The sequence below is a fragment of the Eurypyga helias genome, unplaced genomic scaffold (genome assembly GCF_000690775.1).
Source record: "Eurypyga helias isolate BGI_N326 unplaced genomic scaffold, ASM69077v1 scaffold44357, whole genome shotgun sequence".
NCBI classification, from domain to species: domain Eukaryota; kingdom Metazoa; phylum Chordata; class Aves; order Eurypygiformes; family Eurypygidae; genus Eurypyga; species Eurypyga helias.
Window position 1 is genome coordinate 509 of NW_010263189.1, and position 13968 is coordinate 14476.

At 41.0% G+C, this 13968-nt stretch overlaps 1 protein-coding gene across 1 annotated transcript; it reads right to left on the reverse strand.

The window, feature by feature from the left end:
- Positions 1–409: 409 nt before the first annotated feature.
- Positions 410–13859, reverse strand: LOC104503629 (alpha-actinin-2; the record flags this gene model as incomplete). The annotated part of the gene is made up of 10 exons (XM_010155956.1): positions 13833–13859; positions 13074–13304; positions 11786–11933; positions 10092–10242; positions 4366–4474; positions 3413–3553; positions 2846–3028; positions 1572–1706; positions 916–1095; positions 410–556 (listed from the first exon to the last, which is right to left on the reverse strand). Coding segments are annotated over exons 1-10 (1452 nt in total), but the record flags the coding sequence as incomplete, so codon positions are not given.
- Positions 13860–13968: the final 109 nt, after the last annotated feature.

Consider the following 13968-nt stretch of genomic DNA (forward strand, 5'->3'; position numbering starts at 1 on the left):
CACCAGCCTGTAATCCAGACTACAGCTAAATGTGAGGAGATATAAGATACTGGCAAGTACACACAACATGCTGCACTGCCTTAAAATAAAGGGGCATGTCATTTTCCAAAGGACACAGATTCATCCAGTTCTGCCTGTTATTTGAACACTCAACCATATTAGCAGAGCTATAATTCTGCATTATGTTTAAAGAGAAGAATCAATCTTTAACATATATGTACAATGCTATGATATCATAAGGCTGGAAATTCTTTGTTAACTGCTCTATTTTGCCCATCGTTAACTGCTCTATTTTGCCCATCGCTACTGCATTTTGCAGTTTTTTAAAAGCCTTACATTTAGAATGAAAAGAAATTTGCTTTTGGGAACAATAAATATTGCTAGTTGAGAAAAAGCGGGAGTACTGTACCCTGTCAAAATGATTGAATGATGCTCTGAAGTCATTCATTTGCTCCTGGGTGATACCCTTGGCATCTCTTGTGAGGATCTGAGTCTCAACCTCATTGATAGTTCGAGCAATGGTGGTAAGTAGGAGCTCCCATCCAACACGGATGTGCTACGAGAAAGAAAATAGTGACTTATTGAAGAATCAAGTATGTTCTTAAAGTGTAAGTACAGTAAGCAAAAAGTCAGCTCTAAGTATTTATGTGATACCTTTTCCATACCACTAACTCTATATTATGACCAAGGATCATTAAAAATAAAAATGGCCTTCAGAAAAATATGGAACTGGTTTTTAAATGGGTACTTCTTTACTGAAAGTAAAAATAAGTGAAAATGAAACAAGTTTTATGAGATTATCAGAAGTCTGCCCAAGTCCATCCTCTGTTGCAGTCTCTTCAGATCAGAGAAGGTAGTTACATGGCAGAAGAGGGCAGAATAAACTAACAGGTAGAAAAGGGAGTAAATGGCTACCTCCATAGTGTAGTTGGTGTGCTTGTTGTCAAACACCAGGGCTTCCTGTATAAGCTGATGATCTCCCTCCAGTTTGTCAATGTTGTGTTTATAATTAATGATATTGTGCTCATATTGCTTCAGCTGGTTCATCTGGTCCTCCAAAGGCCCTGTCATTTCAATAGAGCTACGGGCAATTTCCTGTCAAAAGAAACAAAGATACCCCCCACCCCACCCCACAAAATTTAAGCTTCAGATTGACTGATTTGACCAAGGTTCACATAAATCTGTAATATCTCATACTAAGAAGCAATAAAATGAAACCTTCATTCTGTGGAGAGGAGAAATTTTACTGTAGAAAACACATTTCACAAGAAACGTGGCACATTTATTTCTGGAATTACTACTGACACCCCACTGATCCTGGAATCCTTCCTTTACAGAAAAGAGGAGCTAAATAATAATTTTTGAGTGACTGATTTTTCGAAGCTACATCTCCTGCTCACCATCTAAGGTGCCGCTTATATGAGCTTCCAGAGTTTTAAAAATTATCTTAACAGGTGCTAAATACTTCAGGATCAAACAGCTGGTGTCTATCCTGTACGTATACGTAAAGCAGAGATAAAAATTACAAACCACTTTCCTCCTCAGCTTCTGCATGAGGGTCTGACACTCACCTCCATCTTGGTCTGGATCCACGGCCCGATGACATTGGCCTGAGCAGCAAACTGGCGACGCAGGCGCTCGTTGGCGTGCTGGCGGGCTAGTTCTTCCTGCAAGGATTGATCCCTCTGAGGCACCAGCTGCTTCACCTGTTCCAGTGGGAAAGGACTGAGTGTGAGTAGGCACAACTGAACAGTTTAAACACAAGTGCAACAAATATGTCTGCAACCACTACTTTTTCTTCTTGGTCTGAAGGTTGATACCAGAGGGACAAGCCAGAAACATGATCGCTATTTTATTTACCAACTCTGTGCTAACGTAAGCAATTGCTAAGGTGGTCTTGGGCAGCCTGACCAGCGGGAGAGACGTGGAGAGAGAAGAAATTCTCACCTCTCACTGGATTCAAGTTCCAGACAATTATTTAACTTGTACTGCTATTGCAGCAGTTACTTTGGTTTGCCTTTGAAACACAAGTGGTTTTTCAATCTCTAAGTAATTGTTCTAAGAATAGTTAGTGCAAAATGTTTTATTGGAGCACAGCCATTACAAGAGGATAACACAAGACACATTCCATCCATCATGTATATCTGGAGGTCTCTAATACATTGCAAACACTTTTTGGCTCACCCTTCTGGATTGCCCTGGGAGATTCTGAATTTAGTCCTTATTGCTTGGTTTTTATAACCCATTGAGGATGCCTTCTTGTCCATGTAAACTTATGTATTTGGGAAATTTGGACCTTCTACACAATCATTTACCTTCAGCATATTACCTGTCTTGGTTCCTAATGGAATGAAGTTAGTGTGATTGCTCTAGGAGCCTCTCTTTAATCCCTCCCCAGTAATTTAAGGTAATTGCCAATTTAATTCTAATTGGACAGAACATAATGGTCTCAAAGACGCTAATTTTTTTACATCTGTGAAAAACAGCAGGTGGGTAGAACGCAGGAACTACTGTTTTTACTGAGAGAAAGAATACAGTCATTTTCTGTTCTTTTCCCAGCACCTCCTGGCCCATCCTCAGGTCAGGCACTGGGCTCTGCACAAGCCCCGGCACGTTTCTCTTGCCTGCCAAAAAGGACACAGGCAATACTGAATGATGGGAGCAAGGGATATTGTGAAGCAAGCCTAACAAGCATAAAGGAGAGCCTAAGACAGCATAGAAACTTCATTCTGGCATCTGTTCTAGAATAATTTACATATTTATTGTAAAGTTCTCTGAATATTCTCAGCATTCCTAAACTAGAATACTGCATTACCATGTCCTTTATGTATTTAGCAAACATTACCTTTTCCCACTTGCTACGAATCTCTTCCACAGTAACAGTGCTGTAAGGATTGCTTGCGCTTATTCTCATGCTGTAGCTCTGAATAACTTTTTCAACTTCGTTCTGGATTGACAGTATGGCCTGTCTTTCACCATCTGCCTCTGGCAAAGTAGCTTTAAATTGATCATGTGCAGAGATTAAGCTCTAAAATCAGAAACAGAAAGGGAAAGCATGAAAACTGATGTTTCTTCCAACATGTGGAAGATCTGCTGTCAGTAAGCACAGCTCCTCTCTCAGCCTCTCAAATACCCTGTCTACATATCTGTAGATACAGGAAATAATGCAGATACATTCATGGAACAGCTCTCACTGACTGGTCAGGACAATCTCTTCTTCCACGACCTCTGGAATATGCTTCCATGCCCATGAAGAACCCCATTTACAATACAGCAAACACTGCCAATCACAAAGAAAATCTCAAGACAGGTATGTTTTTTTTTTCTTACATGTGTTCTGCTCTGCAAGAAGCTACAGCTTCCTTTCTTGTTTTCTCCATGACTGTAGGTTAAAAACCCGACAGGCATTTACCTGAATTTCCTCTATGCTATGAACAATAAACATGTCCTGTAGGTCTTCCATAGCACCTTCCATCCAGTTGTTGAAAGGAGCAGCTCTTTTGGCAAACTCCAGGTGAAGCTGATCAATTGTTTCGAGCAATTTCTCCGTCCTCTGTACAGATTGGAAAGGTACATTCCTTAGTTACTAGGGTGAGACCTAACTCCACACACACACACAGCCCCATGGAAAGTCATGCCTCCTCTTTTCAAAAGCAATTGACTGTATTGTTGACTGATTTCACCATCTGATTTAAGGATTCTCACTCAAAGCAACAGGACTAATTACAGTACAGGTGCTCTCGTATCCAACATGTTAAAAAGGGCATATGCCTTTGAAGGATAACAGGTGAAATCACTTTTTCACTACTGATATTTTAAGTATTTTTGTTATTGTGATCTGCAAATCAGTTGAAATCTGCTAATCTTGCTTCACTAATTTCTTGTAAGCATAAAAAGGAAGAGTTAGACCATATTTTCCACCTTGGCATACATGTACGTGTCTTCCTTCTTTCTTAAGGAACAAGGTTTTGGAAAGTATCTTGGCACTCACTACCAAAAAATAACCTAGTGCTGGCCAGTATTCTGTACCCTGCCTGATTAAGCCCAGACAGCTATGAAAAGGTATGGATTCTGTTATCCTTGCTGGACATCAAATTCCCAAAGAGTGGTGCAATACACCACGTGCCATTTGTGGCTGCTTTAGAACTGTCCTTGGCAGCCAAGTGCTGTCAAGTCTGCTCCGAGCAATTCAATCTGTTTGCAAATGAAACCGCACCAAAATGAAACGGAGATCTGAGGAAAGGGTTTATCGCTGTTTGGATTCCAAAGCGGATGCTCAATGGCACTGTTTCCAGATCTGAAACAAATGGTTCATTCCCCACTCCCTGCCTCAGCTGAGCTGCCGATCATTGTGATGTGGGTTACCTCCAGTGCCTCTCTCCTTTTCTGAGTAAGTGTTCCCAGGCTGTCCCATTGGTCACATATCTTTTGGCATCTATCATTGACACTTGCAGCATCATGGTAGTCCAGTTCACTAAGAAAGAGTGAAGACAAAAATCTGTGTGACTTTCTGAAGGGCAGGAGCAGTTGCATTGTCCACACGCTTCCACTGGCCCTCAGTAATTCTTCCCCTCTATTTCAAAATATTTCTCCTCCAGGTAAGCAAGTGCTACAGTACAGACATGTGATCTAGACATTCCGCACTCCAAGAAGCACAAGAACAGGATCAACTTCCTGTGTTGTGAGAAAAAGCCAGTATCCGTCTGCGACATCCAGGTATTAAAGACAATTAAGGTGTCTAACCATCTTTGTCTCAGCTATTCCTGTGGTACATGCAACTCGATCTCCTGAAGACCAAAATGCTTCAGTCTGGGGCTTTATCAAGTTTCTGAAGACTGGTACAGTTTTAAATTAATTGGCCTAAAATACATGTTTTGTTTTAAACAATCCAATGATCCTTTCCAGCCTCATATGCTCAGAAATGATTTAACCGAGAAACAGTCCTCAGCTTGCATTCAAAGCACGATCTCTCTCACAGGCCTGGCAATACTAATAGGGGCTGCCCAGATCTGGGCCACAGAGAACAATTTTCAGCTTCCTCTCCAGGAACTCCTCACAGAGCTACATCCCAGAACTGGCTGGTTCAGAGAACGGGATCTCCAGACCCAGGAATGTCACAGGCATGAATCAGTGCACCCACCAACGACGTACCAGTTAGCACTGCTTTCTCCCCTGTTTAATAGGCTTGTATTATCCCGACAGAAAGCAACTTCCTATTCTGCCTGAGACTGGAATAACTTTTTAAGGCTCTTCCCTGAGATTCTGCACCAAGTCTAGCTCAAACTGAATTCTTGATTTCGTGGCATATAATCACCTTGGTTCTGCAGCAGCCACCATGACCATAATGAAAAAAAAAAGAAGTGTATTTGGCACTTTGGAGCTCTCTTTTGTTCGTGCATGATCATCCATTTAATTTAGCTCTTGGATGTTCCTTGAGGATACCCTGCCCAGTACTAAACCTTGCAGAGACCGTGCTCATGTGACAGCGTGGCGATATGAAGCTAAGATTTACTTTAAGGCTTGAACAAGACATTAAATGCAGATAGAATTTGTTCCCTTCTTTTGAGCATTCTTCTCTAGGCAGTTGGCAAGAGGAAGGTACAGATCACTCCACCACTATCTCGGAATCACAGAGGAAAAAGTGAGAGCAGAGGTAGCTTTCCACTGCGAAGCTGCGCTGCAGGCCAGGGGTTCGTGCTTCCTTCTCTAAGCTCAGTCAGAGCAATCTCTTTCAGGATGAAGTTGAGAAATATGTGGACCATTCTGTTTAAAAGAAGCTTCAGATTTGCTGCAATCAATCAACTCTTGAAAGTGAAGAATGGTACAACAAGTGGAAACAAATTGCCAGAACAACTTTAAACAGTAACAAAACCAACCCGAAATTGTTAAAGTAGAACTGCTACATGTAAGGAGAAAAAAGCCAGCAAGTCACCCTATATACAGGCTCCTTAACTCAAAAACCTAGTTCCTCCTTTGGAGCAAGCATTCTGTTAGCCTTCAAGGGATGCCACAAAAGCCATCCACCTGTTAAATTATGTTTAGTCAGAAGCATGGAGTTTTGGATAAAACAGGCTGTGATACATTTTGCTGCTATGAGTTTTTGGCTGGAAGTTGGGGTTTTTTTCATTATACTGAGATTATTAGATGATGTTCCTGTGTGAGTCGTGAGCTCACTAAGTGGATGGGATGTGGAGATTTGTATTCTGGTCTCTCTTTGCATATCAAATCTAATATACCAGAATATGGACAGGGTATTTTTCCAGATGCTCCAGTTCACATCCCTGAAAGTACTGAAAATTTTATTTTTGCTTCAGTGGATCACTTATCTCCTTTTGTCGATTAGGATAAGGGCAGGTGTCCTTCCATGAAAGCGAGGGACTGATTGTACCAGCCCTGGTCAAAATCCTGGAGGGTAATGTGCAACATTCCTCCACCAGCTCTGCCAGGGAGGTTCAGTCATTCCCTGTAAGATCTCTGCTATCCTATTTCTTCTGGGGATATGCGCTGTGGACAAATAGGTAGGAGAATAATATCATCAAAACAACTTTTAAAAAGGGCATCTGTGGGTCAAAAATCATAAGTTAGATCGCCAAGGGGCATTAAACGGTGTAGCTCCACTGCTTTTCTGGGTCTGCTGTAGTTTACTCCAAGTAAGTGTATTGTATGTGTCAAAGAACATTTTTCTGCTCAAAGCAGGAACAGAGGAAGAAATAACAACTCAAAGGAGATTATTTACTTGGAAATAAAACACATGTTTACACTTCTTGTCCTATTAAATTTGTATCTCTCAACACCGAAGCTGTGATGAGATTAGATTTCCCATTTTGTAAAAAGAAGTTTTGCCTATCGTGCATACACAAAGTACTGCTGCACACGCGTTACAGATCTGCTTCTCTTCCGCTCTGAACAGTCATTTCTATTCGTTTGGTTATTTGAAATCTACAGCCTTGGGAATTTAAAAACCATTAAGCTATTCCTATTGATCTTTCAAGTAACTCAATCTTATCTGTAAAGAACTAAAAATTTAGTCTTTTTTTTTTCCTGATCCAGAGAAGCACTTACGTATGAGCTCACTTTAGGAACAGGGATAATGTCACCAGAATAACCTGCTGAGCCACACGCTTTAGCACTGCTTCAGAACCAGGCTCATGTTAATCATGCACGTAAGCACAATTTGAGCCCAGGTTTACAGAAGCAAAAAGACTCTCCAAAACAGGGTTACAGATAGTGGTTTTCTTGGCTGAAAATGTTACTATACTAGAAGTGATGGATATGCAAGAAATGACATTCCAAAAATTTTATCTTGATGATTGAAAACACCAAAATGAGCACACAAGATCATTTCTTAGTACAGCTCACTCAAGTTCTGTCTCGCATTTGCTAGATCATAGATGGCAAATCCCATTTTAGAAATGCCTTACTTTTTCCAGCTTTGTACATAGCCCTATCCAAGCTTTGTCATGCCTCATTGCACGGGAATATCTAAGCCTGTACAGGCTGAAACACAGTAATTTTATAGCAGCACCCTGGCTGGAATCACCTGCTTGCACACACAGTCAAATCCTTTACCTAAACAGCACCAATCCACCAACTTACAGCAGGTTTGCGCTGAAGAACAGAGTGGGCTGAGCTGCTGCAGCAGAAAATACCAGAACAGGCACAAAACCGTAACGGGTAGAGTTCACTGTCACACAGCAATTGTTCTCCTTTGAAACAGCAACATTAGGCAGCCAAAAGACTAGAACAAAATGTGCAGGTGTGGTGACTGGGAATTTAGACACAGATGATGATGATTTCTTTAAGGTCCTGATCCAGTGACCAAAAAAAATACACACATTGACTTCAGCAGGCTTCGTGTCAGGTGCCAGTGCACATCTCCTGGCATCCAGACATCAGTCAATCCTTCTTTAAAAATACAAATGGAGAAATTAGCATTTTCCTTCAAAATTTCATTGTGTGAGGAATTATGTATAAATAATTAAAATCAATGTTTAAATAGAAGCTGACCATTTGCTTGCAGCTAATAATAAAACCTGACCTTTATGGCCTTTCGTTCACTGTTCTCTAAGGGAATGAAGCTAGCTGAGCTACGGAGTCGCAGTGAAAAAGTGGGCTCCGATAGCCCCATTGTATGGAGTAGAGAAGTCAGAGCCGAGCATCTCTAAAAGCGGTAGGTTTTCAGCACCTTTGTGGCCCCGGCCACAAATAACTCATTTAACCTCACACAGCAAATTACTGAAACAACTGAGAAGAGACAACCCTAAAATAGACAGGATACAGTGTTCATTGGCCTCACCAGAGGTAAAGGACACAGGGTTCAAAGCACTGGTAAGCAGATGCTGTGCTATGTATACTACATTCCTGAAGTTTCTCATTGCTTGTAAAGCTGAGGCTGAATTAACAATGATGAGGTGTTTCAGAAACTTTATTTAGTATAAGGAGCAGCAAATAACTCCACAACAGAGATCAAGGTGTGCCAGAAGGTGGTCCATAAGCTCATATACTCAGTGAAACCTTCATTCTGTGTTTTTCAGACTTCTTTCACTCTAACTGAAAACCAGTACTTACTCTTCCCACTGTGCTTTACTTTTCCTCCGTTAAATGATCTTGAAAATAGGATTTTTATTCTAAATACATCTGAATTACACAATTACTGTAAGTGCTGCTGCTATCAGGTATGAACTACATTTTCAGACAACTCTCTGATTTTTAAACTGCTGATGGATGTGGAGCTGTTTATGAGTTATGGTCCTTCACCAAGTGAAAAGAGAGCATGTTTTTAAACACTTGATTTTTGAGTAGTAATTCTTTTGCCTATTCAGGAAGGAGAGCTGAAGCCAAGGGCAGGAATCTGAGAATTTTGATCTTGGCTCCTGTTTCGACCGCTACCGCACATTTGTTCTCGCTGGCTTTTCAGATTTATACTGCAGGTGAGCAGTGAATTTAAGTATGTGCCAAATTGCTAAGATCAGGAGTGGCACCACTGATTCACAGTACAAAACCAATGCAATTAGCAACTTAAGGTCATGAAATCAAATGCGCTTAGCTTGGTGTGCACATCAAGATGACTTTCCCAGAGCAGTGACCATCATCAGCATGTAACAGTACGGTCCGATCAGTGTGGGCAGAGCTTTGCTGGCAGAACACAGCTGAATTAGCAGCCTTCCCACAAACAAAAGCAAGCTCTGTGGATAAAGACAGAGTTTAGCCAGAGTAACTGCAACAACACGCAGGACTTTGCTGCCATAAGGGTGCCTGTTAGTGGGGGACCTTCACTTGTCACATCCCTGACCTATGTAGCTGATGTCAACAGCACAGATGTAGACGAAATGTGTTGCAGAATTGTTCCCAGCTTTGGCTGTGTTTTCTGTGGGCGTGGTATGCTGAGTGAGCAAGCTAAGTTGATGGAACTGTGGGTGAAAACTCCTGCTCTTCTATAGCAGGGCTTGTGTGCTTGATTGCTTGTGTGACCCTGAGCAAGTTATTTAGTGTCCATATGCTCCACCGCCCTTTCTGTAAAATGGAGACAATGGCACTTCCAAATATAATACATACAGATTGTGAAAATAAATATACTAGAGTCAGTTAAATCATCAGAAAAATCAGTGCGTTACCCACTGCTATAGAGATGATTTAGGGATGTGAAGCCTTTTAAAAGGAACAATACACCTGTGGAAAAATACTCAATTGTAAAGTGAAGAAACTTTATCTGTAATTTGCGTGAGTGAAATTATTTTCGAAGTTAAACAACTCATAGCCAGAACTGCTCAGCAGACTGTATGAACTGAGAAATTAACACCTCCAGGATTCCCATCAATACACAATGGACTCCTCAGTCGAGCTAATGCTAAAAAATTAGCGTTAAGTCAATTTTAAAATGTTTTCAGATTATTTTGGTCAGTTGAACGTCTATATTTGGTTGGGAGTAAGGGGAAGATGAGGGAAAGGTCTCAGTGACCAGCTCAGATAATATACTTATGAAGCTATCTCTGGAATTCTTACGTTGGTACCTATGACACTATCAAATTCATTGGAAAGAGTTTATCGCAAAGTTAAATGTCAGCAGCTGCAAGCCTTTAAATGGAACATACTTCAGCTCCTGGGCAATGGCAGCGATCTGTTCCACCCTGTCCTGGTGTGCAGCCAAATCGCTCTCAAAAGCTTCATGTTTCCTTAACATGGCGCGGACTTCTGTCAGAGAAGCAGATTCATAATCCTTCTGAAGTAAGATCTGCTCTTTGCCTGAAAGAGGAAATTTAATTATTAGTCATTTTTTACTAATTTATTGGTTAGAAAAATTGAAAATTTTGTCACCTTTTTAAACTGAGGCATGGTGAAAATCACATGTATGAGATGAAGTCCCACCCCCACTGAAATCAGTAGCAAATTGTCAGCCGAACGTGTTAATTAGAAATATGTATTTCTTTTAAAGATCTCTCTATTTCCTTGGCTTTTGCATAGGCTGTTTATAGTGGTCTACAATACAGAATATTGCATTGCTTGAGAAACTGGCATCAAAATGGTGTATTGGCAAAATCTGGGGCTCTAAACTATTGTGATAAATCCCTTGTAGAGTAGACTTACAAAACCAGGAACCACACTGCTACACTCAGCTTCAGTCTTACTAATGATCCGTAATTCTTTTACATGTTCTGCCTTAAATCCATGATTCATTTCAGCACTTGAAAAAAAAATGTTTGAGATGGGTGGTTGCCTCTTGTATCAAACACTGAATTTTAGGTAGGAAATGCCAACCTATTTACAAAAGGCCAGAGAAGCAAAGACAAAATCAGAGGCTGAACACTACTCCACAGTAGCTCACGTGTTGCACAACTGAATCTGTAGAGACAGCCCCTACAGCTGCAGCTCGCCACATGGCATTGCACAGCTCTGTAAATCCTAGAGCCAGAGGGGACTATTGCTCACTTGCTATATACCAGCTAATGTGAAGTTTTCCCTGTATCACAGCCCTAACGTGTCACCATGAGCAGTTTATGGTCAGAAAATAGGCTCTCAGGGCTGACAGACACTGTAGTTGCCCTTCTAGTATCTGCTTGACAGCCATTTACAGCACTGTATGCCTCCAGCAACCAAGTTACAGGATGGACTGGGGTTTACTTTCACAGTGTGACAAGATTCCAGCTGGTCAAAGCCAGAATCATGGCAGAAGCGGGAAGACTGTTGTCAGGGCAAACAGTAGGATGACAGAGCAGATAGATTTATGTTTAATTGTTCCCAGCAAAAGCATATGCCAGTATAGGGTCCTACAGCTGTTACAACTACACGTAAGGTTAGGTTACCATTAAAAACCAAAACTATAAATGGGGTGTAATTCAGGGTATGGAGCAAAGCAAAAATGAGTTGGTTATCATGTAGTTTATGTGGACAAGCATCATGATGACCAAATGATAATCAACTCAGAATAACTCTGTTACCAGTTTCACACGTAAGCAGTGGTGGGTGTCGCTGCATTGCTGGTTGGAGAGCTGCTGTACAAATACATAGGAATGCATTAGCAGCAATGGCCTCTATTCGAATGCTGAATATTGCCATTAAGTTTTCCTCAAGAGTATGACTTTTACGGTGACATTTCATTAGCAACACGCTGACAAGTTAGGATCATGACTACAGTCAACAAAACCTGCAATTTTATCTGTTATTATTTTAGGCTTCTAAAACTGTCCATACTACTTACGAGTGAGTTTCTGGCTGGCAAATATGTAGCGCTGACACTTCAACCTTGAACATTAAAACACTTAAAATGTTAAAAGGCATCTCTGCTCACCATATGCCCACTGTTCATGAGTGGAAGCCTTCTGCCTGAATTTCTCAGCCAAGTGTTCAAGTCTTTCCAGTCTTCGTATTTCATTCAGCAGCCACTCTTCATAGCCTTTCTCAGCTTGTTCAAGTCTCTGCCAAGCGCCGGCAATATCCTGCGAAGAGAATACATGGGAGAGAGGATGAAACTATCATCTCTTTATCCAAAATTCACAATTCTGCTGCAAAAAGAGAAGTTTTTATGTTCACTTTTTGTAAAATCACAGAATCATAGGAAAATGTTGTCAGGCAGCTCAGGAATTCTTGCAGTTCAGATATCTGCTCCTAACAGCATGCCCTATTCAGGTGGGTTCATTAAAAAAACCCTATACAAATGGCTTTCAAGCATAGCTATACATTCAGTGTCTTCACAGTACATTGCTTTTACCTCCCACTTTACAGTGTGCATGTTCTTTTCTGACATACTTATCTCTTATCAAAATAAACGTGCTTTGCTCTCAGAAGTTGACAATAGCAAAATCATTAATGTCAAGAGGATTTGGTGTGTATTTTATCTGGAATACAAACTGTTTCGCTTTTTGTGGTGCACAGCATTTTGTGAGCTCCCTCAGAAACTCCAAGGCACGATTCGGAAACTGAAGTGACAGGGCCCTTATTTTCCGCATATGGGGAGTGGACAATGGCCCTTCTCAGACAGTGCAATTGTCTGTTTATCAGATTTGATGATTTGATAATGACAGAACAGAGTACAGAAACAGGTTCACTATATTCCACAGGAAATGTTCAGACCCACAGTCAACTCACAATACTTATCAGCAGGTAAGAATTCTTGGTACTGACTGTTCTTATCTTCACTGACATAAGAAAAAACACAATTTAATTTAAAAAAAAGTAGAAAAAACCCCAGAAACATATACACTGAGCAGTATCTGTTTCCGTAAGTCTGATGACCAAAATGGCAGTGAAACCACTGTGAGTTTTGCTAAAACAAACAATATTTGGCCTCACTGATAGAGAATTGTTGATAACACTCCCAAAGGAAGCTCTGTATCGTCTCAGTCTCAAGACAATTTGCTTGTGGGGAAAGCCTTCAAAGAGGCAGGAGTGTGCTTAAGAAAAAACAATATTCTAGAATGAAAGGGATTATGTAAAAGGAGTAGCTTGGTACTGATAAAGTGCAACGAACTTAGGTTTCTGAGGATGACTTAAAATGGCATTTCAATCCTTCACGCTGAAATTTTTTGTGCGAACACCGATAAAAAGGAGAAGAGAACACTGATGCCTCCTTTACTTACTGAAACCATTTTCCCCTCTGATGGCATGAAAGCTGGCCGGTTGCTGATTCTCAGTTTTGTCTGCAGAGTGTTGAAATTGATCTCCAGTTGACATTTCTCTTGGACTTTGGGAGGCTTGTGTTTGCGGCGGTAGTCCCGGAAATCCTCCAATTTCTTCTGCATAGCCTGCATTGTTTTTTCTGGGGTCCTGTTTTCCAGCCAAGGAATTGTCCGGCGAATCCACTCTAAAAGCTTTCAAACCAACACAAACCATTGAAGTAACAGCAACGGAAACAAAAAAGAGATCATATTGAACACACAAATCCTCATCAAGTTTGCTCCATTTCAATATTATTGACTTCAGTTGGTATCAGTGCCTTAATGGCAAGTGAGCGCAAGATTTTCAAAGCTGAAGAATACTTTGTCCTGATCATATAGGTATTTCTGGAAATACTCTGATTTTCAGAAAGATGAACACGCATGTAAGGTGTCTCTACCTAATTAGTCAAAACCTGGAGTTACCCAAAATCACTTGCCACTTTAAAAAGCATTGGTCGTGTTGTTACTAGTAAACTGGTTATGAGATAAGGACAGACACCAGCCAAGTAACTCAGGTCATAGAAAAATCTTCCCTCAGAAGTCTGCTAGTGCCAATGTAGCCCTACTGTCTTTGTGTCTATGATCTCAGTGCATGTTTTTCAGGTTATGCATTAAAGGCAAGGGACCTCTCACTTGTGCACTACCAATCTGTAGTATTGACCCAACAAATTTGCCACTTACCCAGAAAGGACAGGCAGAGGACAACATGTCCCCTTCTTCATTCATTTGCTGCCTGTGTTCACAGGTACACTGTGAACACCCCGAGACACCCTCTCCAAGTGTGCTTTGCAGTACACTGTGCTGGGTTCAGCCAGGA